Raw genomic sequence first — 25,426 nt, 5'->3', positions numbered from 1 at the left:
CTCGCTCCAAGTACAATGGCCTACGTTTTTGTTCTGCCAACATTCAAAGAAAATGCTGGTCTTACTACTGCCGTATAAAGTTGAAATTCCGCAACAATGTTATTTTTAAGCGTCCGAATTATTAATAAAAGATTTATCTTTGTAAGCCTGCTCATTTGTCCAGACAATAAGTAGTAGGCAAGCTGCCAAAGGGGCAGCATGTGCATCTGCCTGACGTCAATGCACGCATAAAATAGTGGTGGCTCTTGCTGTTTTGGTTTTGGCTGAACAACGCGAGGAAGTGTGACAAGCGTATTGTTAAACGATGCGCATAAAAGTACAATCGTGTTATGTAATTTGGGCAAAATGTAAGCATTGAGAGGAAAATCATCTTTCAGTGGAAATAAAATGGTATGGTACAGCTTTATTGAAAGATGGATGACTCATCGGCCTATTAAGGGTAATGGAGTTGGGGAATTGGGAGATGAGGACAGGACCAGCCTCTGGGGAATGCTTCTCCGCATGGTTACACCATGTGGAGAACGCCCGATTCCGCAGAAAATGCAAACAGCGCTCGCAGGACACTGTCCGCCTCTACTGAGGGACGGATCCACTCCTCAAAGCCTCTCCATTTGCCTCAGGTGCTTTCGTCGGAGAGCTGGTTACCTTGGGCACTCCCACAGAAAGTGCCGGATGGTTGGCGCAGCAACCGTTTTGCACGCTGAGCAACTTGTTTGTATAGGTGGTAGCTCTTCCGCCGGGAAACGAAATGACACCGCGAGTCATTGTATACTTGGACGATATCGCAGGTTGTTTTCCCTAGAGGAGAGCGAGTTCTGCAACAAAGACTACCTGGAAGTTCGCGAGCGCAACGCCCACGGCAGGCTGCTGGGCCGCTTCTGCGGCGACGAGACCCCGATGAACATCACGCTCGCTAACGGGCTCTGGCTTAAGTTCCACTCGGACGACACGGACGTGGCGGCTGGATTCTTGGCGCACTTTGCCACAAGTACGAATGCTTTACCCATTTGTATTTTTTCGTTACCATGTCAACATTAAAGACGCTCGCGGCGCATTCGCGCCGTCGGCGTGCTGTCCTGCTATCGGCAGTGCTAGCACCGCTCGCGCTCGGAGATTTAATGGGGCTCCAAATTCTCAGCAGGAAAACAAGTAGCGCGAAAAAAAAAATAACAAGACGTGTACACAGAATTGTCATGTAGTCGCCTAATCCTTTCTTTTTTTATGCGCAAGTCAAATCTGGGAGATTATGATTGTCGCCGCAAGGGAGGCGAGCGCCGGCGGATGAATGAGCCTGGAGGTGGAGAACTGCCGCACTCGCGCCCTTCCCGTTTGTGCTTCGACGCCGCGGCGCTCGTTGTGCATGTTCGCGGCGTCCGTAGGCTTGCGCGTAGCCCGCGTTCATGAGGTGAAACGCCAATGTAACTTCTTTTCTTTTTCTTTTGTTTTGCATTATTAAAAAACCGTCTCGGTTATAAATAAACTCGCCCGCAAAAATGTTTTACTCCAGATACGAGGAGTGCGCTTGACTGCAATTTGACTCCGTTTGACTGCAATGAAACCACTTAACGTCGGGTGAATAAACAAGTTTCATTGGCTGGCGCATCAAGCCGAGTTTCTTCACCACTGGTCGACGCGGTACCTAAACGTCTCTCGAGGCATAGTTTTCCTACAGCCAGAATGATGCCCAAATTCTGTTTTCCTGAGTAGAGACTCTACTTGTATGGTGCCCCGACTGTCATTCATAAATTCGGGGCTGACAGTATTTTTGCATGTACACTGTAATAGTTTTCTTGAAGTGGAATTGACAAAGCCAGTGTCAAGCAGGCACCATTTACTGTGTAAATGGCTTCTTTGTGTTTTATCAAGTTTGATGTATTCCATGTAAGATACCTTATATTGTACTCAGTGCACCGGTATGGATACATAGCTCAGTGCCTACAGGTGAATAAATTTTCTTCGGGGGGGGGGGGGGGGGGATATTTTGTAAGAGTCTACCTAGTCGACTGCCCACTTCGGCTGTCGCGCTTGGTTCCAGCGGCATGCGCGAGAAGGAGGCTGACTGGCTCCTTCTCGGGCGTGCCGCTGGAGCCAATCGCGACAGCCGAAGTGGACTAGGTAGACTCTTACAGAATACCCCTCCTGATCTATGCAAGTTGTGTTTGAGTTGGACAGCCTACATACAACCTTTTAATGCTTAGGTTATCACCGTCCTATGCGTTGACTTAGCGACATGTTGTTTATGTTTCCATTGGTAGCAAACATTTTGACATTTTCAGGCTGTATTTACCTTGCATTGAGAGGCTAGATTAAGGGATATGAAGTAACCTTAAAACATTTCATCTCATTACTTTCAATGGTGAAATTACATTTATTGCTCATCAGATACGAAGAAGAAATTTGCAGACTAGCCAGCGCAAGCATGGAGGCTTTTTTAAATACTGCTTTTGTTAGCAGCGCCGGCACGCATTCGACTTTATTTATAATCTTCGAATGACAGCATCGCAGCGCCTACAAAAAAGCACTGCAGTAGTTGCCGAATTCTTTTCGCGCTGAGCGTCCTCGTGCTTTTACAGTTTAGTCCAATTCTCCAAAAGCTATGCAGATAGAATGCCCACGTTTAAATGCATGGGATGCGAAGCTTCTTTTAAAGCGAACAACTATCATTGGCTCCTCTGTCTGTTTTCGTGGTAAGCACGATGGCGGACGGTGGTCGGACTTGGGCGATGGAATATTAGGAAACGCGCTGAAGTATAAGAAAGACAGAGCAAAGAGCAAGAGGCGCTCTTTTCTGTAGACGTTTAGGGAGCACCTCTCAGCGCCCGAGGAAAATAAAGTTGTTTCTCTCTCTCAGCGCCCGAGGAAAAGGGCACGTGCTCTAGGGTAATCGAGTTGTCAAGGGAGGTGGGGGGGAGGGGGGGGGTCGAAGAGCGGAGGGGGAATTTATTGAAAAGACAAATTCATCATTGTATGGGGACCCAGCCGGGCTCAACCACCTTTCCGGAGTTGCCATTCTGCCGTCTCAGTTCTCCAAAATTATAGCGCAATAGTATAGTCTAGGGCGATAGCAAACTAGAAGTTAATCGACAGCCGCGAGAACCTTGAATGCCAAGCTCTAGTGAGGCGAAGAACAGTATAGCGAAAAACGATGAATAACACAACTAAACTCTTTATTGGGCGAACTTGGGCACAGAAAAGAAAGTGGCACGGAAAGTACTACGATAGCGGTGAGCACAGTCGGTGGTCGTCTAAAATCTGCTCTGTGGATCATAGGCGTCAGTAATTTATTCATGGCTCATTGAAACCTTCCAGCGTAATCGTTCGTGCTCGCGTGAGTACTAGAATGTACACCACTATTCTCGTCATGAACGCACTCTGATTGCACAAGGCTCGGCGACAACACACACAACAGATAGAAGACGCTACAAGAATCGAGATTCTTCTTATAAATGCACGCGCGTCCTGCACCTCGCGATAACGTTTACCATTTTTTAGCCGGCGAAAAGCGATGACGGAGAAAGATAAACAGGCACGAGTGTCAATATGATTCATGCTCAGTAACAGACAGACAGACAAAGAACTCTATTAAATAGGTCCTGAGAAGCCCTGCCCTAGGGCAGAGCTGCGGGCCGCTCCCACTTGGGGATGGGTAGGCCGAGCCTAACCGCCGCATCGTGGGCTCTCTGGACAGGCCAAGTTTGTCGTGACAGTTCTGAGCTCTGGATGGCAGAGCTCCATTCTTCTTCCGTGATGCGATTAGTAAGATTTATCACAATCCACCCAAAGCAGGTGTCTTACCGCGATGCTAGAAAAGAACCCATTGGAGTCCCCTGTAGCTCCGTGCCGTGTCCAGATGAATGACCATTTTATCGTTTGTGAAAAAAGCTTAGGCCATCTCGCCGATTTCTACAGAACTTCATACGTCTATTTCTCCCTTCACCTACGTGGCGCCTATGCCTAGAGAGTACTGCACTCTCTTAGTACTCTTACTAGAGAGTACCGCACGTTTCTAACGCGTTTGTGCTAGCGTCCCCTTAAGCGGGAGATCCGATGATTCCCTCCGGAGCTTCGCCCACTCATCATCATTCACCCCGTGGATATGCTGTGATTTTTTTTTCCCTCCTGTCCAGTGCGCAACGTGGACCTGGAAGGGACGGCGGGTGTGATCGAGTCGCCGCTGTACCCGCACGAAGTCTTCTCGCTGGGAAGCTTCACCTGGCGGATCCACGTGCCCGACGACCTCTACCCGCGTATCAGCTGGGACAGCATGTTCGTCACGGACGAGGAGTGCTGGACCAGCAGCATCGTGGTGCGTGGCTACGAGTGGCGAGCGCGTTTCTCGGTATTGCATTCCGTGGCGAGAAAAGATGGCGACAATAGGGAAGGAGCAGGAGGAAGAACTTCATTTAAAACACCAGCCAATGAACGTCAGGAGAGAAATTCATCTCCCCCGTCGCCCCTAGCCGTCGGCCGGAATAGGGAACAAATTTACTTTTATATATTTACAGTACCTTACAGGCACCGCGGAGGGAGCACTGTGTAAGGGGGGGGTTACGTGGGCAGTTTTTAAAATAGGAACACAATACATCAACTTATAAGCATAATAAAGTATACTAGTGGTAATTATAGTAGGCAAATCGTTCGTCAACACACAGAAAACCAAGAAATACGCGTATAGTAAATATGCGGCTACACATGGGACGAATTTGTTCCTTCTCCCATGTTGTTGCTCACTTGCATTTTCACCAACCTATCTCTATGGAAAGAGACTTTTAAAACAGTCACGATGAAAACATCCGAAGGAGCGCTGTCAGTGGGGTTGGTGTTGAAAGACCACTGGTCATATTTAATGGCGATTTGGCCTAACGTTGGGCTTAGTTACCTCAGTCCTGTTCCAGTAATAATAATGCAGCGTGCCCCAGCGGATTTTTGTGGTTGCGCATTATAGCAAAATGCGCTAGGGCGCTATAAAACAATGTGGCGGCCCACTCTAGGAAGACACGACTAAGATATATTATTGGCGATTCCGTGAAGCCAGTCACACAGTTTTGTTTTTGTTGTTGTTGTTGTTGTTGTTGTTGTTGTTGTTGTTGTTGTTGTTGTTGTTGTTGTTGTTGTTGTTGTTGTTGTTGTTGTTGTTGTTGTTGTTTTCTATTTTGCATAATCGCATAATTATCCATGGATAATTTCTAACTTCGCAAGTCTTCAGTTTATGACAGATTCCTATAGAGAGGTACAGAGCGTTGTAAGAAGCTTAAGGCTTGTCCAGAAAGACACTCCAGCATTTCAATGACGAGCGGCATAATTTCCTGGTAAACGTATGACAAAGCAACGCGTTCCTTGCAGTAAATGAATGGCGAAGGATATAAATTGTAACTGGTAATACAGACGGTGGCGCATAAATTTGAGGGGCCGAATTCTCAAAGCTATTCTTCGTAAGTGAACTTTGCCATTGGCTGAATGCCTTCGGTAATAATATGTCCAGCGTCAGGAAGGCTGTGATATTCTCTTACGGGCAATCCTGTAGTAAGAGATTTTAGTGAATACGGGCCCAGTTTGTCTCATTGGTGCGTAGGTTTATAGATATTAATCGCTTACATGTGGAGCTTTAAAGAAGGCAAAAGAAAAAAGCAGCAAAACAGGAATGGAGGAAACGGACGCTCGAGACTAAGTGAACTTATCATGAGGGACGCTGGCGGTTAACTTGTGTTTGCAAATGGAAACAGAGCGCCGCATTGAGTTAACTGCTTTTGGTCTTCGTGTACTGTGTCCTACCAGTAAACTTACAGAAAGGTGCATCTGCTGAGGACGATTATCCCGTTCGGGCGCTCAAAGAACAAAGCAATTCAGTGACGCTTTAGCAATAAATACCAGATAAATGCGTTAGCATTACGCCGCATTTCTTTACGGTCCCGGATCCATGATTTAAACCGCGTTGACCATATTGCAAAGTGTGCTTCACGAGGTCACACGTCCTGCCTCTTCGGGGAGCGAAGTGCAACTGATAGTGGTCAGTTGCATAATATATATTGTTACGTTGCGGAAGTCACATATAAAGGTGAATTTACAATATTTACAAGAGAGGCAACGATACATAAACAAGATGGCTGTCGAAACCTATTTCACCCCATACGTCAAATCTTCTTCTGACTGGTGCCCTAGCACCGGTCAGGGTTGGTTGCGCCCTAGCGACCAACCCTGTATATATGGTTGCGCCCTACCAACCTATATATATATATATATATATATATATATATATATATATATATATATATACTTTTTGTGCACTTTCTGTGCACTTTTTTTCCAGTTTGACACTTTCTTCACGTATGAAAAAGAACATTCACGATCTTAGCTGTCGTTCCCAGCAGTGCCGTTACTTTTCGTCAGGGGCAAGGTGCTTGGGTTTAGATACTTACAACTGTTCTATTCCTCGTTTCCTTCGATAAAGCTGCTTGACGGCATCGACGAAGGCTCGCCCGAGTTCGCGAAGTACTGCGGCAGCAGGAAGCCAGATCCCGTGGTGCTTCGCTCGTCGCACGTCCAGCTTCGGTTCACATCCGGTGGCGGCTACTCCAAGTGGAAGATGCGATGGGAGGCCGTCAACAGCAGCTTCCTCCAGAGCATGGAGCAAAGCAACACCGGTAGGGTTGCACTGTCAGTCCCGTGTATTGCACGCGGATATACAGGCGTGCGTACGTTGTTTAACTTTTCAGGTTCACCGTTTTTCAGCGATTAGCCACTGTTGCAATGGTATCGATCGTTGCTAGAAGGGCCTCAGTTTCGGCACTGCCAGATCCTTCACCGTCACTACAACGTGACAATATTTATTTCCTGCCGCGCGCCCACGTATGCAGCAGAATTGAATTGAATCGAATTTATTATACAAGAATGTTTCGAGGATGACCAGGTGAGAAAGTTTCCGGTGTCAGCTTGAGGGGAACCTGGCCGCCACATACGCACGGCAGCTTTATAGCGGTTGACCGAAAGCACGCGTTTTACATACCGCAGTTAACAAAACGAAAAAAAGAGAACATTATACTATACTACACTATAATTATACAGAAATGCTAGGTATGTGCATATTATTTAGCCCAAAAGCGACTAAGGCTGTCCCCAATCCCCAACCAATCGATGGGCCAGACACAAGGTTGAAAGCGAATAATAAAAAAAAAGACACTGCATATCCACGAACTGAATGATGATGAGTGGGCGAAGCACCGGGGGATCATTCGGGCAAAGCGCCGGAAGCTTTAGCCGGCAGCTGGCTTCCGGTTTGCGGTTCCAGCTTCCGGAAGCCGGAGCTTCACGTACATATACTATATATATATATATATATATATATATATATATATATATATATACACTGTACATGTGTACAGTATATACAGCGCTTATATAGCCCTTGTGCACCGCAGCGCCCCTAGCGGTCTCCATGCAAACCAGAGTTACGGACTACGAGGGACAAGGCTCGGCCCTAAGGTGCTTCGCCCCTAAAAGCAATGTTAAGAAAGTGATATGAGGTCCGAGTCGGTGCAAAGGGCCAGACTCCTCTGCAGCATAAAAGCAATTCTCTGGGACGCATGGGTGTCTTCTCCGATGATTAAATACTTATTTTCGTTCATACTTAATTACCATTCGTATGTCATTTTTCTTCGTAGAAATCGCGCAAGTGTGTCTGGCGTTGTGGTTCAACCTTCCTGCAAAAGTGAAAATGTGGGTGCAGTGTGTAGTCTGTGACTGTTGTCACATGTAGGCTGTTCTTATTTATTTTCTGATAAATGATTAAAAAAATGATATGTCATCAAAATAGGTACAACAAAGGTGTTTCAGGAGCCAACGTTTCGACAAGGGGACTTGTTTTTGTCAATGCCCTTGCAAAGGGAATTCCACTTGTAGAAACGCTGACTCAAAAGACATCTCTTTTTTGACGATTGTTGCTTATCTTAGTGTACAATTATGTGTGAGTGTCGCACCTCTAGGCGGCAGAAAGCACTTAGTGTCTACATCATGTTCGTTCGCCTAGGGCTGGTTAATTTGACTGCTCATCTCTTAACGCCTTAAAGCTCTCTTGGAACCCTTTTTTTTTTTGTCCCTAAAGACAGTAGGGTTGCTGGCACCGCCAAATGGCTTGAAATGTGCTGTTGAAAGAAAAATTTATGCACATAAAGGAAACGTAAATGTGTCTTGGAAGTGCGTAATTTCGTATCTCCAGTCTCAGTTTTTGGACCCATTTCTTCATGAGCGCACTCAGCAATGCCCTTAATATCAAAGGTCACGCACGAAAATTTGCTACATGAAGTGCTAAGATAATTGACAGACTATTCAAATGATACCGCACTTAAACATTTTGTTGCGCTACACATGGGCAATACCATAAAGAAGACGTGTCTTATTCTTGTTTCACTATGACGGCATGCTAGCGTGTACTAAAAGATTGACAATGTACACTAGTGCTGGCAAATATCCATCAAACCGGCTATCCGGTTTAGCCGGAGGGAATTGAATCCGGTCTCGAAAACCGGTTATCCTGTCACCCGGATTTCAAGAAATGGATATTCAGGATATCCGGTTATCCTTTTATATATCCATTTTATATAATCGGTTAGCCAGGTATTCAAATATTCGGTCTGGAATATTTCATGTTTAAAACAGGAAAGGTAAAGAGGTTAACCAAAGCGGAAATCGTATTTGCACGAGCGATTGAAAAAATAATTACATGTATAACAATACAAGAGAGAAAGAGAGGTAATGTCGGCCCGAGTATAGAAGAACGAATATCCGCCTATCCGAATATCTGAACATCCGGATACTATTAGGCGAATAACCAACCGAATCACCGATCACTCCGGTTACCCGGTTTCCAAATTCGAATAACCGGTGAATCTAACAACCGGATAACCAGTTTTTCCGCAAAACCGTTCTGATGTTGCTGCACTAATGTGCACTGGCCAATAGTATAAAAGTTATTTTTTCGCGCTGTTACACGAGTAAAAAAGTGTCTTCACTTCCTCTCTGACCCCCTGCATTCTGCAATTTTTCCCCTCTCTCAATTGATTCGTCACTATTTGTCTCCGCAGGGTCCGTGTGCAACTTCCAAATTGAACTGGCCAATGCGACGTCCGTTGTCAACATCACTTCGCCAGGGTTTCCAGATACGTACGCAGACTTCCTCAACTGCAGCTGGTCTCTGGTGGCGCCCTCAGCGCGTGTTGGCAAGATCAGCTTCAATGTGGTTAACCTCAGAAGCTGGGAAATCATAGACAACTGCTTCTACGACTACGTCACTGTCTACGACGGTCAGTTCCTATCTTGTCTAGTGTGCATACTTCAATATATTCAGTCGACTTCATTATCTGGAAAAACACAGCTAGGAAAGGCTGAATTTGAAACATTGAAACGACGTTGCCACCAACGGGTAATCTATAAAGGCGGTAAATGTTCTCCATACTTGCAAAACATAACAGGTAAAGTAACGTTTCTTTTTTTTTTTTTTTCAAATGAAGGAAATGTTAGCCCAGGGCTTTAGAGCAACTAGTTTTGTGCTGGAACATCGAAGCGTGAATTGTACATGTTATCGTCTGGTAGCTTCCGATGCATGTGATGGTGTTGCTCTCTTCCATACACAAAAATGTTCCTATTATTCGATGCTTTTCTGAGATCAGCACAGGCCCTTGGAAATGGCCGATTCCGGCGATCGGATAACGCTACTTGTGCCAAGTCTGAGAAAGTTTACTGCGTGAAATTGAAGTATAAGGGCAATATTTTTGTTCTCTTCAACGTGCTGCAGTGGATCCCGCGGCAAGGTCCGAACGGCGCATCCTGCGAAGCATCTGCGGCCAGATAGCGAAGGCCGACCTGCCGGCGCCTTTGGTCAGCTCGACACGGTTCATGATGGTTCGTTTTTGGAGCACTGACGCCAGTAGGAGCGAAGTGGTCGGCAAAGGTTTCTCGGCCAGCTTCCAGTCAGGTACGTACACTTCTCGGCACGATGGCACCGCGGATGGGTACTTAATTACGAAGGAACTACACGTGTGCCAAAACAATTCAGACCGAAAGAAGATTCGTCAAAGCTATCATAACTGCTGCAATCTCTTGCAACTTGACAGAATATGTTGTAATTGGTTGAGATGTGTTAGGTATGCGGTTGTTCTTACGACTAGTCGCATATCGCATTGTATAGTTCTTGCTTACGCGCACGCATGTTCCTCGTTTCATGACTGAAGCGACACAGATAACGCATCGTCGTCATCATCATCAGCATTATTATTATTATAAGTTTAATGCAAGAGGAAGGGTTCCCTTCCAACAACCTCCAGTTATCACTCTCTTGTGCAAGTTGACCGCATGCTATGGCTACAAATTTCTTAATCTCGCTACTCAAAGTGATGTTCTGCAGTTTTAGAGTGTGTTCCTTTTTCCTTGGCACTTATTTTGTAACTGCATAAATATGGGCTGATCTATTCAACGCGTTACGTGATCTGCTCGACTCGTTTCTTTCTTCTTCATTTCAAGTAGCATACCACCCGGTTCCCACTGAAATAGCAAATTTGGCCTTCTTTCATTGCATCAGCTCTAAGAATCTCTAAGTCACCCTGTCATGCATTTTTACACGAAATATTCGAGGTCATAATTTCAAGGGCGTTAGTTCTGTTTTACATTTTGGAATTATTTTCTCGGGGTAACGTTTCTGTTGGCCTAGGTTCGCGTGACAGCGCGAGTCATTAGCATCATTATTGCTTAGTGCGAGGTGCTGGACTAATTAGTTACCGCGTCCAGGCTTGTACGATTTTCATCAATGTATTCAACGGATTAAGTCATCGTCCCATATTAGGCATAGGCATAGAACGCACAGCTATGCTTCTTGTTTAGGCAAGATGCATTCAAACATTATAAATTGGATGGAGGTTTGCACTTTTCTTGCACTTCTGGGCACATTTCTTGGCTTATATTGACATACTTCGAAGACATATGTCCACTGCATGGTTGGTTGAATTTCCCCGACCACCTCGCCTTATCTCTGCTGTAAGTCTCTATAGTGCTCTTGTCAATCGCACTTCATCGGTTTGTGGCACTGGCAAACTGCATGAGCGGCGCACACAAAAAAAGTATCTAAGAGGCGCATGCACGCAGCAAGCTCACCCATTGGTGTCCAGCACTCGTTAATCATGTGCTTTCGGAACACCCATCCTTTAATTTGGAGGTTTCGTGAGCTGCGGGCTCCAGAAGCAGATGCATTTTTTTTCACGTCAATATCAGGCTCCAGAACCAACATAAGTTCCTGCTAATATATTGTTTTGATCCCACGTGTCATGGGTGCTGACACGTTCGTACGTGTGGAGCCATTCATCGACGTCAAGATTTCCGGTCCCGGAAAACGTGCCTGGGTCGCGGGGCTGGGATAAGGTGACTGTCGGCGCTGTAGTAGTGGTTGCTCCTGTCGGCATGTCGGCTGTCCCAGCGCCGGCTCCAGCGGTCGTCATGTTGTTAGTGGCTAGGCTACGTCCGCTTCGGAGCTCCGTCGTCCACAGCAGTACCCAGCACTTCCACCAAATATGTTACGGAGGGAAGAAGCAAGACGGGAAATGTATTTACAATATGTACTTGATTGACAAGGATTGACACAACCGGCTAGTCACTGAAGCGTTGTCTTCTTCAGCCCCCAGCTCGTGCTCCTCTTCCTTTATGTTGTGCCGAGCAGTGTAACAATATAGAACCATATACACTTTTCCAAATACCACTAGGTAAGCCATGATCTTGAACTTTCATGAAGATGGCCAGATCCTTCTCAATGGTATAGCTTAAGAGATACAGCCCTTGACAACCCGGGAGTTCTCAAAGTCCTATCGCATTTATTTGCAAGTGTTACAGGATTGTAAGGTGTATTATAGCAGTAGTTTCGCGTTCTCACTCGACAGTACTCCACCGCCATTGCAGATGTACTATATATAATGCTGAAGGCAACTGCCGCATTTGGTTTAGCATGTCAGGTTTATCTTCTTTTTTGGCAATGTACTGAAGAAACCGCTGTCTTACCTAGCACAGCAAATACCAGAAAGATGTCAATCTGCTTTCAAGAAGCTTATGTGCACAGTCAAAATGTTGACACCCTCTAGGGTGCTAGATTGTCACTTGGCTAACACCACTACGTTTAAGCGGTAAGGTCGACACTTTGGTGGGTACAAATGAAGTTTTCTTTTATCGCCATTTGTGCGGCCAAGCAAAACGGCGCGAACACTGCATGCATCATACTTTCACACCTATCACTTCCAAACTCTCGTGTCAGATATTTCGGAGCGGAACCAGGCGGTCAGAATTAACGCACACCTTTCAACTTACCGCTTCTGTCATCGCAGGTGCAGTTTGAGCTCGCTGGCGTGTACAGTGATTTTCGATACGAGCTTAAGAGTAAGATTACGACTCATGTCACAAGCCAGCCCACTCGAGGGTGCAAAGAGTTTAACTTCGGTGTCACCTTCACCGGAACCTCTGCAGTGTGCGGCGGCAACATCACCGAGCCGTTCGGCGTCATCCAGGAGAGCGACATTCTGGACTCGGAGATGCAGTGTCATTGGCGCATCAGCTCTGACCGGAGGGTTCCACTGAAGATCACGCTCGAAAGCATCAACCTGCCGTCTGATGGAGGAGCATGCAGGGACACGTTCATTCAGGTACGAACACTTTCCGTAAAGGTCACTGTTAAAAAATTCTGTTTCACGGAGTATAACTGAGACATGTTCACAGTTAAACTACAACGACTGACAACTGAATATACTCCTAGCCGCTTCAACACATCAAGCCCGCAAACCTCTTGACACGACGCCTATATCAAACGGTTATCTGACTGACAGAAAAAAAAGTTACTGCAGAACTCATCTCACGATGGCTGTCTACGATAATGCAATCAGCATTGAAGCAACGTAGCGACACGCTGTATTGGTATAATATGTTTATTGGAAATATGTAGCCACAAATAAGAAACGCACACACAGAGAAAGAGAGGGAGGTGGAAAAAAATAATCTTCCTGTTAACCTCCCTACCTTTCGCATCTAATTTCTCTCTCTCTCTCTCTCTCTCTGTAGTGATCATTCTGAGAATTCCGTTACTTCGGCTATATCCGACATATAATGTCTCTTGTACTGTCTCTCAAGCAACCTTGAGGTGTGTTTAGAAATCGCTGAGGCGGCCTGAAAATACAGGACAAGGCAGCAACATGGCAATGTACAACACGTAGTTCCATCTTCATCTCCGCGTTTAAGCAATGAAATGCAGTTCTTACCATGGTAAACATGATGATATGATGGGGAGAGAGTGTGCGAACTTTATTGAGAACCAGCAGTTTAGTCGGCTGGGCCTAGGCCTCCCACGATGGGACGTCGAGGTCTTGCCTCTTCGCCGCTTCGTAGGCCTGCTGGGTACTCCAGAGTTGGTCGTCGAGATGGGAGCTGCGCAGGGCGCGTGCCATCTCGACGAGAGGGTCACGGGATTAAGGTCTGGGTATTGATGTTTGCACTCCCATAGCATGTGGGGGAGTGTTGCTGGTTGAGTTTTACAGATCTTGCACGTGTGGCTTGTGTAGATGTCGGGGTATATGGTGTTATATTGTGTGAGGGAGGGGTATGTATTGGTCTGTAACATGCGAAGGGTGGTTGCCTGTGCTCTGTTTAACTTGCCATGAGGGGTGGGAAAAATTCTTCTTGAGAGATGAAGATAGCTTTTTTTTTTTTTTTCACGTATACATGGAGACGCAGCTTTTGGCATCTAACCGTAGTACTCAGCTCTTAAAGATTGTTTTTCAAGTTCATAACATAACCGTAGACAATAAAAACCACCTTCAAGGACGATTATATCCCATAGCTGTGTTCGCGTCTCAGGAGGTTATGACAACGGATGCATGACAGCTACTGTCTGTCTGGTGAGGACGCCCTGACGACGTTGACATGGCAACGGCGGCATAATCCCGATTGAAAGACGACAACATGGTTACGGTAGAATGACAAAGAAGGAGCGAAGTCGATAGAACAACGAAGGCGGTATGATGAGACCCGGATGGCGAAGCTGCGTAGAATGGCAATGCAACGACTGCGAGCACATACCCACTGGCCTACGCTATTAGACAACTAAGACCACAGGGTCGGCGTAGAAGGCGTGACAACGACGGCACGATGGGAGTCAGATGACGAATCCGGAATGACGTCTACGAACGACCACGATGGCATCGCGACCTCGAACACACGCCTAGTGCCCCAATCTGGTAGACAAATTGCGTCACTAGGTCGGCGTAAGAGTATAGATGTTCGCCAAATAGGCTGGGCTGCTTCCAGATCTGCATCAACTATCTACTTAGCCGCACTCAAAAACCCTTAGGGCAGTTTCCTGTATAACGTTCTGCTACGTTAAAAGCTAACCAAGAACAGTCGGTGAGTGATTAAACCGTCGTCAGACAACCATAGTGTTTTGATTGACTCTTTGAGTGACCCAATTAGTGAACCTAATGGCGCTGTGGTTTCACTGACACTTTTGCAAGAAACATTCTCTAGATTGCCATAGTCAGTCACCTGTTGCACTTTGATACAATTATTTACCCCTGTCACCAATGCTTGGTGAAACATTTTCTGTTGCTCGACAACACTTAGGAAACATTGTTCTCTTGCTAGCGACGGTGTTTACATGAAATTTTCAAAGAATACCAGTGCTTGCAGTTTCATCATATTAAGAATTTTCAGCAGTCACTGGGCATGTCTATACTTCCTATTCAGTGGAAAATCAATAAAGTCATGCCACTCCAAAAATTAGGTAATAAGAACTGCGCTACCAATCACTGCGCTATTTCTTTAACCAGTAATTATGGTACCAGCGCACGTAATATTTACTCACATTGTTAAATTTTCAGAGTCATATTCGTTTTTCACGTTGGCACAGTGTGGTTTCTGGAAAGCCTATTCATGCGCCAAACCCTGGGCACTACAACGTAAAATGATTCCAAACTGTTTTGATTCCAATTTCTGCTATCCGCCTCCACGATTGGTCGAAACATTTTCAGGCCACTCCCAACTGTCTGTCACGCGACGTCACGAAAACCGCGATAGCTCCCCATCTGATATAACGTGTACACACTGATTAGGCATGATTAAATCGCACAAAAGAAAAATAATCATTCCTGATTCGCCGCCTTTTCACCATTAGCCCTCTTCTATTGATCCAATGTTTTCTGGCTACGCCCACTTCGCCTGTCTGTCACGCGACCTCACAAAACCGCGATAACTCACCACGTCAAAGTGGCGTGTACGCGAAAAAAAATGCATTCATATGCGGAACAAAACTGAATTTTTTTCTGAATAGCCACATACTGCCCCGTCCCGAAAGGAATAGAAGATGCTGCCCGCCGATCATGAAGGCCATCGCTACTCGCACCTGCCTTTAGAGCATGTATTTATGATAAACCTTTTTGCATGGCAGTAAAACGTTATCGAGCCCTTCGGCATGCATACGACATCGCTCTGCCAACTCTTCTTTGCTGAGGATCCGTTTTAGCGGCATTCTTATCCTTCCGTTGCACGCAGCCGTGATTTTCGACCAGCCACCGCAAGCTAAGTAGCGAAGCGGACCCATCGGAGAAGCCGGCACCACCCTCTTCATGCGGTGATCTATTTTCGCTGTGCTGGCTCGGCCCCATCGAAACCTTCTCCACTAGAGCGCGCTCCTCGCCTCTTGTCAGCCAATTAGATAAGCAAAACTGCTGAGTGTAGACAATGTTATTGGTTTTGAAAGCGAACAAACGTGACCTCCTATAAGCGAGGAGAGTGTTTGATTGGGTTGTTCAGACAACGCTGCTGGTCACCGCCCGATGCTTGCGTCGGTGGTTACGTAAATTTGACGTCAGGAGTTTGGAATCAAAACAGTTTGGAATCATTTTACGTTATAGCGCCCCCTGTTAGTATCGTTCACTAACTATTCACTTCGAATTCTTCATCAGGCATTATTTGCCGACAGCATTTTTGTCAATTATTCCAAAGCACTTCATAAGATTTTCCATGCACTCTTACATATAAAAATGGGCAAATAAATGTCGGCCATAAATTATGGAAATAGATTTTATGTTTTCTTGCTCACAGATCACATTTCGTTTATACAAATGGCCTTAATTCTCCTTTCTACGAAGTGCACTTAGGCGGTCGACATTAGTTCCGCGTTTTATCCGCGTATTCAGAATTGTGCCTTAACTAGAATTATATACTTGGCTTGATCATAATAATGCCATATGTAAACACGCCGATCGAAACGCAACAATAAATGTCTAGGGCACATTCACGCTAAGCGTAAAAGTGTCCCAGCTAACGATAGCCAAGCTGTTCAACGAAAAAGAAACAATTAAAGAAAAACGCGGTGCGCTATACAAACATAAAGCCTACGGTCTTCGTTAGTCAGAGGTCTAAAGACCGAAGATCTTATAACACTGTATTGCACTTTTTTTTTCGTTGAATATCTTGGCTAACGTTAGCTGGAGCTTCAAGTTAAGGCGCATTTCTGAATACGGGGAGATCCTCTTTTGTCGAGACTGCATAATAAGGACCTCTCATCCATCGTATCTTCTACTACTCATCTCCTTGCTGCATCTCTTTTTAAGTGACTAAGGACGATGACTATTGCAATCTGATCCGTGTGTTCTATCTAAAGCCAATGGAAAAAATTATTAGTGGACCTAAAGAACAAAAAGCGCAAATCCATGCTTTTATCTAGAACCACTTATAGCCTGCTTCCGTACTATCTCGATAACATTTCCTTGGAATCGTTCTAACTCTGGGAGTCCACATCGCCGCTAATTCTTGTTTGCTACAAATCGAATACATCATTAACAAGGCTAATCGCATACACGGTTAATTACGTCGTAACGTTTCTGCACATCCATCTTCCTTGAAATCATTACTTTGTAAGGTACTAATCTGTCCTAAACAAGAGCTTGAATATGAGAACGCAGTCATGACAACTTAGGGACGTCCAATGAACTTGTCCGGTATTACTCCGTCGTTTTACACTAATTTCAACTGTATTGTGAGCGTCTCTGCTATGACGACTACCCTCGTGTATCCCTCATTTAGCATATCGCAAAAAGGTTTTTCGTTCAGCCCCGTTCCATTAGTTGTGTCTCCATTTGTTTCTACATGACGAACTGCTCCTCTGCCCACAGTACATATCCGATCGCACCGCATCGATCATCCTCGCAATGGCCTACCGCAATGGTACCAACGCTGTGCGCAAACACACACACACCAGCGTTTCGCATATACCACACAGCGGTACATGTACAGGCCTGAGCGGAACGAACAGCATGCCTCCAAGTGAAGCTACCTAATCATTTGTTTTGGGCTCTTACCAACACCAATGGTGTTTTGTCGTTCTCATCTCTTACACCATCGATGTGCGACGTCGCTGGTGACGCTTCTCGTCCCGCCAGTGTTGCAAGGCGGTGGTAGCTGCCAAGGCGGTACACTCTTCCTTGTTATCTGGATCGTCACTCCACCCCTCCTCCTACCTACCCCACGATGCTGACCAATGTGTTAGGCAGTTGCGAGACAGTCGGAAAGCGTTCCTCGTCCCCCAACCATCTTCCCGCTCTCAATCAATAGAGATCTCACGGTGCTATTTCTACTTTCAGCAAAAGTTGTCTCGGGTGCTGCGTCATGGAGCCAACATGTCGTCCGTGGGTGGTGTTAGAACAGCATCCGAGGAGTTCGAGGACGAGACTAAACCTTTCGTCTTTCGTGCGTCACCCATTACACGAAACGGCCAGTTTGTTATAGCGAAAGCAAATATACGGACGTTGGAGGCGTATTCACGCCGCCGGCGCCGTCATCGCCGTGCGGTTCCCCTATCGATGTGTCGCACGCGCGGCTCCCACGCGGAGGGTTAGAGGGCCTCTATAGACATGGAGTGCGTTTGGCTGCAAAAACTACATATCGAAATGGACGCACAGTCAACGCTCTGCTTAATCGTCTCGGTTGACAGTGGTAAGAAAGTGCAGCCTGACACCGGTGTCGGTGATGGCCTTGCAAGCAACGCGGCCCTACCAGGCCTTCAGAACGCCTGGCCAGGTAGGGCTGGCGTAGGTAGGGCTGGCGAAGTATGCAGGAACATGCGTCGTATATAACAGAGCATAAAATGTGGTAAGCGCGCATATAGCGAAGATGTTGTAGAGGCTCGGGCATAGCGAAGGAATTAAAGCAGATACACGGAAGCGTTCCCAAAATCATGAATATATTGGTTTTATTAAATTGTTTAAGGAGTTTTAAGGCCGTGGCAAAACAGGTCTCTAGCACTTCCGAAGGAAGTGAGAAATACCTGATACAGCACGCTTTCTTTGATCTATGAGCTGTCCTTACTGGCATACATGTGCTAAGGTGTGTGTGTTTTTTTTTCTTTCTACCTCTTACAGATTCTCAATGGAGGACAGAGTGACTCCCCTCCGCTGGGCCAGGGCAAGTTCTGTGGCAGCACATCCAGAGTGCAGGAACTCCCGAGAACCTCATCACCCACGGCATACATCATCTACCGACGCAGCAGTCCGCAGAAAGGAGTACGTCATCTTTCATGAGAGTTAGGGCCAAAGGAGGAAATGATAGCGGGATTGAGTTGGAAGTTCCAACTACTTGATTTGCCTACTTCAAGTGACTTAAGGGGGCGCTCGGATGCCACCACCCGACCCCAAATATCCTTATTTGCTTTTACGCGCACGTAAGAATGCTTATTAGAAGCTTCCGTGACCTAGCTGCGGTACAAACGCAAACTATGTACTTTCTCTGAAAGTAGCGGTTATCACTGAATAAATAGAAATATTATCTTTCGTCGAGAACGATAATTGAAATGCAGTGCATTTCGGCCACTGCATAACTAACTTCAAGAAACCGGCGATGCCTCTTTATTGCGTTTGGTTCGTTTTCTATTTCGTTGCATTATACAGATCAAAAAGCGCCCTTTGGTGAAGTAGAAAGTACGTCCTCACCGGAGCCACTGAATGGTTAAGCGACGTGGATTGGCAAAGGTTCAGCGACTTCCGCGAAGCTGGTTGCGGCGGGCCTGCTCGAAAGCACAATGCTTTCCACCATGTTCCACAGTGTGGATGCGGTTGTACCTAATAGAACTGTAGCTGTACTATGCATTGCTACGTATACGTGCGCTTTCTTATAACGATAGGTATGGTCAATATTCAGGGTTATCTTGCGATAAATGCTGGGTATATATAGCGATTACTGTGGCGTACGTGCATCGTGTTTAAGAGCGAGAGCTGTAATGCGGCACATTAGCAGTAACAGTAGACAGCAGCGCTAAGCATCAGCAGTATATACTGTAAAGTCCTAATAACCGGCACATGATTATCATATAGGTAAAATCAGTACCAATGCATAATTACCGAATAATAGGTTCTCGTCATGCTATCGCGTTGCCCTCCCTCTAGTGAAACATGAGGATCTCTTAATTTTTATCTCTGGGTTGCCTGAGTAAAAAATTAGGGTTGCAAAAAGACTTGTAGTAAAAACGACTAGTAGTAAAAACAAAAGACTAGTAGTAAAAAAGTAAAATTAGTAGAATAAAATAAAAAGGAAAAAATTCTTGTCATGTTGCACTGTTGTAGGTTCCGGGTTTCATGGCGTAGATGGGTACGCACCTGCCACATTAGCCGTTCTCTATAGAGCATATTTCTGAAAGTATACATATTGACTGTCACCGCGGGCTTCTGCAACAACAAGTTGGAGCTCTCCAAGATATTTGTGTTTTGTGTCGCTCGCATCAATGTCCACCTCCTTGGTTTTTTTTTTTTTTTTTTCCGCAGCAATTCCGGCTGAGGTGGGAGGAATCGGGCATCGACTGCGGCGGCCCCCTGCGGTTGAGCAGGGAGCTCAAGACCCGAGAGGTGACGTCACCGGGCTATCCACACGGGGCTCCAGCGCACGCCGTCTCTTGCGACTGGACCATCATGGGTCCGCCCAGGTCACGCATCAGGGTGGACTTTCCCGACTCATTCCACATGCGCCATGGGTGAGCAGCGGTCTTTTATCGATAAGGGTCGATAAAGGTCGGATGTGTTCCGATAAGGTTGATAACTACTGATAGAGCTTGATAAGTGTTTATGCTGGTCGGATCATGCTTTATAAGATTGATAATGATACCGCGCTGTGTAGATATAAGCAAGCGACATAATGCTTAAGACAACTCCAGTAGAGTTTGTGCGTACATATTTATTATTATTATTATTATTATTATTATTATTATTATTATTATTATTATTATTATTATTATTATTATTATTATTATTATTATTATTATTATTGTCGTTGTGTTGTCGTCGTCGTCGTTGTTGTTGTCGTTGTTGTTGTTTTATTTGAAAACATATACACTTGACAGGAAAGGAAAAGCAAGGAGCAGACAGGCAACTGCCACCTGAAGGGGAAAAACGCCTGCTTAGTCTTGAGAAGGAAGAAGACAGAAACATAGAAATGGCAGATAGAAAGGAGGGGAGGAAAGAGAAAAGGAAGAGCACACGCACGCATACACGTGCACGCACGCACACGCACGCACGCACACGCACGCACGCGCACGCACACACACGCACACACGCACACACACACACACGCACACACACACACACACACACACTCGCACACTCACCTCACCGAGTACAGGTCACGCAGACCGAGCGCACGGATAACACAGGCTTCCGAGAGCAAGAGCGAGAGATGACGTGGCGTTGCGGCGATGCCCTCGCCCCTCACGCAAAAACCTGGCGCTCTAATGTCACCAGCAGGTGCTCCTTTTCGCACGATCTGTTCCATCGAGGCGAACTCGTGATGTGGCGTCGAAGCCAATGGGAATTCACCTGTCGCTTCGCTGCTACACTACAGACGACAGACGCCGGCTTTTTTCGCTCAATGAGCCATTAGACGGTTTCGCATCAAAAAACAAAATTACAGCGCCAAAATGAGTACTGTTGTGCGAAAACCATTCTTCGACGCCAAACTTGACCTTGAAAATCTTCAAGGGCTTTGTGCTCTTCGCAGTTGCCACGACGAGCCTAACGAGCGTCGCAAGGACTACGTCGAAGTGTTTGACGGCGGCACCTCCAACGCGCCCTCACTGGGTGTCTTCTGCGGCTCGGACCGGGGTGATAGCTTGGTGAGCTCCGGCAACCTGATCGCCCTGCGCTACGTGCAGACCAACGCTGCAGGAGACTTCCTCGGATTCAGGTCTACAGTTACGCTGGGTACGTTGGAGCGCACGCGCCTTGCTTCCATGGCAGGCTGTTTTGTTCGGCAGTAAGAAAGTTCAACGTTCACGTTTGGTGTAGAGCAGCGGTGCCATAATGGCGGTCATCGGTTTCAATAGGGGGTCCGCGAAATCGTTTTAAAGGGACCCTGAACCACCCCTCGGGATTGGTGAAATAACATAGTCCGCGGGTAGCACACGCTGTTGTGAACATCTCAGCCAAGTTCTACTGTCGTACGCGGTCCGTGGAGCTCGCGAGCGGAGCGCGAAGTCATCTTTTTCTCAAACGCTCTTCTTTCAAAAACCCCATGATCCTCGCTCTTTTCTGTGTGCTTTATTTCGTAATAAAGCACACTCGAATACGTGGCTGCTATTGGTCGCTGCGGTCGGCTATACCGCGGCCGCCGCGGGGTGCCGCCACGAGTCCACTGGCTAAGCGCACTGCGGCTCTCTGAGGACCGCCGCGTTGGGCTTACGTTTAGCGCAGCGTAGGCACTAAGAAGAAGAAGTATTTTAATGATTTCAACATTTAGAGAGGTCGGCCGGAAGATGGAACATCTGGCCTGCTAATCTACGTAAGGGAAGGGGAAGAAAGAGGGGCACAATGGGGGATGACAATGGGAGGAACGAGGTGAAAGGACACATTGCATAAATGTTATCAAAATCGTGAGTCCAGGCCCATGTCGCCTAAGAAACGTGAAATAGCACGCATTGTCTTTATCGTCTACCAACATTGTGGCCATGCAAATTTGAACTGCGCGCCACGGTGACGTATCGGACATCACAGTGACGTCTCCGCCGTAGCCTTCGCAGTGCAAGGCATTGGAAGAGGAAGGGGAGCACAACGGAGGCCGTGTTTGATTGCCGATAACTCCGCTTCGGCTCAACGCATTGAAGTACTTTATGCGGCAAAGTGATTCTGAAATAGCCTATTTTCGCTTCAAATGTCTTTCTCCACTTCCATAAAAAATGGTTCAGGGAAGGCATTTGTGGGTCTAATGACGTCTCTATCGACAGAGAAATCCCACCATTCCTTCCCGTTTTTTTTTTTTTTGTGACAACTTAATTTCTGATATGTACATATTATTTTTAATATTTATCAGTGGGCATTAAATTTACGACGTTCTTTGCAATCTTCATAAAGAAAAGGGTCAAATAAACATAGAAGTGCAGCCTGTTGCTAGTGGTGGGAGCCGCAACCGCGACATCCGCATGACGCATGCAAGCCTAGGCCAATTTGAGCTTACAACGACGAGGGTACTTCAGTCCACTTTCTTGAGTATTTCTGTCTACATACTATGAGGAGATCATAAATCAATGAGAGGAAAGGAAGCAAGAAATATATTGATTACTTTTGTACCATCGCTTCACCTGTCCTCGGTTACTATGGGCTACTTTCTCTATGCTACGTCTAAACTTGCGCAATCCCAGTGAAGTAAACGTGAAATAATCTGATACCTCTAACGCTATAACGCATGTTTTAAGCCAACAAATGCTTTACGTAATGACCTCGACATGTTTAGCTCCCTTGTGTACTCGTTCGCTGATTTTTGTTTTTGGTCTTGATGCATTTTTATTTCGCTATGCTGTACCGTTCACATTTCGGGTTTCGTTTTATTATTTAGTCCATCATTACCAAGGCTTTTAGCTGTCCATGAGCACTTTGAAAAATAAGTTAACTGAATTGAATTGCTATTTTCTTATAAGCAAGCATTATTCGAGCAGGCCTGGCGATGTTTTACACGAAACCGCGTTCAGGACAAGCCGAACCACTGGTATTGCCCTGGTGGCAATGCGCGGGATGGAAAGCTCACATATACGGTGGTGCCAGCTTTCTTTCAGTGTAATATTGCAATACCTTCTGAGCATAAGACAGCACAACGACGCTGCTTTCCCCTCTACGGGTGGCAGACGATAATGTTCAGGAACATTATCTTCTGCCACCCGTAGAGGCTTCTTTCTTGCAAATACAACTCGAGAAAAATTTGGCCCTAGTTTCTACGGAATCTACAAGCATTGTGCTCCAGCCAACGTGAGAATGACCGCTTGTTAATACATTGATTTGCCTAAGCTTCGTCTTTCTGGCTTCGAACGACTTTATGATTCTTAGAATATCGTCATTTTCAAGAAAATGTTCCGTTTCAAATTCACCAATTCGGAATGGGCACGCATGCGCTCTATGTCCTGATGTGTGTTTAGGAAAGATTAACTGCTTGGAAATTTACGCCAATGTCAGCAGATAAATTGCAATCAGCAAAGCCGTAATAATGTCAGCAGCTACAAGCACGAAGATCAGCCAAATTTGTCTGCTACCCTTCAGTCACGTGGTACTTGAATGATCGCAGTTCCGGAGCTCCTTCTATAGTTATTTCAGTAGGAGACATCTTTTGCTATGCAAGCATGCCACCCCTATTGCAACGTGAGCATAAGCGGTCCGTGTATACTTTTGCGTGTCCGGTGCAGCCGAGTGCGGCGGCACCTTGTGGCCGTTCAACGAACGCAGCCGAAACTTGGAGGAACTGCGCGAGAAACTGGCCGAAGGCTCCTACTTCGACTGCGCCTGGCAGCTGCGATCCATGGACCAGACGGTCGTCACGCTCACCGCCAGGGGACTCGCGCTCGCCGACAGCCCAGGATGTTCGGGCACCGACTTCCTCGAGGTGCGGGACGGCAACCGCACCGGTGAGTCACGAAGCATTTTTTTTAACCGCAACAACAGCACTTCGGTGTCGGTCGTTGCTGCTGGTCAGTGTTTTTTCAGGCGAAAGCCTTACACAGCTCATATGGGACGAAAATTTGACCATCCGGCGTTATGGCCCCAAAATTCAGTGGCACCAAGATGGATGGTACCACCCAAGACCATTGGTGGAAGTCGAACCCAGGACCTTTGGTGTTAATTAAGGCAAAGTTAATTAAGGCACTCGAACCCGCGACCTTTGGTGGGAGAAAACAAGTAATAGGAAGTAGCAACGCATTCGAATGAGAATGTCAAGTAATGCAATGAATGTCTCGTGAGCGCGCAGGCTTTCGCCTTCATCCTCTTTTCCACATGCTAAACTGACTGTGACTTTTTTTATTATAGGAACATTATGAAAAGTAATTTTACGATTCAAAGTGATGGTACGATTCGTATTGGTAAATTACCACTTCAGCAATGGTAAAGCGGCCGCTCTCAGTGTTATAGGAGGCTAGGTAAGCCAGAAGCCATGCGAAAGTTAAAGGACGGAAGGAACGGCGCCGGGAAGCTTATGCTCCGGCCCAGCGTGATGGCGTACACCCTGAGAGCGTCTACTAGACTTTAGTTAACTGTTTCAGTATAGAAGGATCGCACTCTATTCTAGAGACCAGTGGCAGCACAGGAAGTTCCAAAGATTTTACTGCGCCAAAACAAATCAAATAGAGAACATATGACTTGAATTTGTAACGGCACACTGACGCATTGGCGCTGAGGTTTAAGCGCGAAATTCAGTATGCTTGAAAGGGGGTGCACTTATTTTCTCAATAATTACTGATATTCCCCTCCCTCCCTCCTCCCCCCCCCCCCCCCGAAAAAAAGCCACGCTAACACACACAAAGAAATGAACGGAACTACAGTTTAAAAGAATCCTTTACCAATATGAAGTCATTTACTGTTGCTCTTCAGTGTATATTTGTCTATATACGCGTAAGACGGTAGTTAGCGTAACTGGAAGGAAAGCAAAATGAAGGGGGCACGAGAAGAGGCTTTTAAAAGTGCATCTGCATCGGTAGTAGTAGTAGTAAACAACTTTATTTGTCCACATCGGTGCTTCACGAATATGCTTCAAGAGGGAGCTGGGCATGTTTCATTTGATGTACTTCCTGTAATCTGGTTGCTCGCTTGGCTTATCATCATTTGTCTATGTCTTTTTATGCAAAAACAAAGAACAAATTGATTTCTATTGAATCTATCATTGAAAATTATCCAGCCCTGTGGGATCTAGGCGTAGTAATGCGGGAAGCTGTCAAATGCTGTTTTGTCAGTGCCTCCTGAGCGATGTTTCGGTTCCTTCGCTGTCGGTTCCTTCACGCGTTGGCAAGAGGCAGCCGAGTGGTGCAGCACAAATGAATACAGTGTTAGATAACACACTGGCAGGTATTTCGGTACCACATATAAACCCAATAAACATGCACATTTGAATTTAGTAAGCT

General features: G+C 46.1%; 1 protein-coding gene across 2 annotated transcripts in view; it reads left to right on the top strand.

The window, feature by feature from the left end:
* LOC119455463 (cubilin) overlaps positions 1-25,426 on the top strand; it is a 233,580-nt gene that overhangs the window by 130,674 nt on the left and 77,480 nt on the right. For both annotated transcript variants that reach the window (XM_037716873.2, XM_037716872.2), the window contains exons 36-45: positions 789-988; positions 4,128-4,306; positions 6,449-6,641; positions 9,078-9,296; positions 9,788-9,967; positions 12,493-12,668; positions 18,432-18,572; positions 19,827-20,032; positions 21,052-21,254; positions 23,720-23,938. In XM_037716873.2, coding sequence (XP_037572801.1) covers positions 789-988; positions 4,128-4,306; positions 6,449-6,641; positions 9,078-9,296; positions 9,788-9,967; positions 12,493-12,668; positions 18,432-18,572; positions 19,827-20,032; positions 21,052-21,254; positions 23,720-23,938 — 1,916 coding nt within the window. The remainder of the gene's footprint in view (positions 1-788; positions 989-4,127; positions 4,307-6,448; positions 6,642-9,077; positions 9,297-9,787; positions 9,968-12,492; positions 12,669-18,431; positions 18,573-19,826; positions 20,033-21,051; positions 21,255-23,719; positions 23,939-25,426) is intronic.

The sequence above is a fragment of the Dermacentor silvarum genome, chromosome 6, assembly GCF_013339745.2.
Source record: "Dermacentor silvarum isolate Dsil-2018 chromosome 6, BIME_Dsil_1.4, whole genome shotgun sequence".
Taxonomy (NCBI): domain Eukaryota; kingdom Metazoa; phylum Arthropoda; class Arachnida; order Ixodida; family Ixodidae; genus Dermacentor; species Dermacentor silvarum.
Note: the sequence above shows the minus strand (reverse complement) of the source record. Positions and strands in the feature narration are given on the sequence as shown.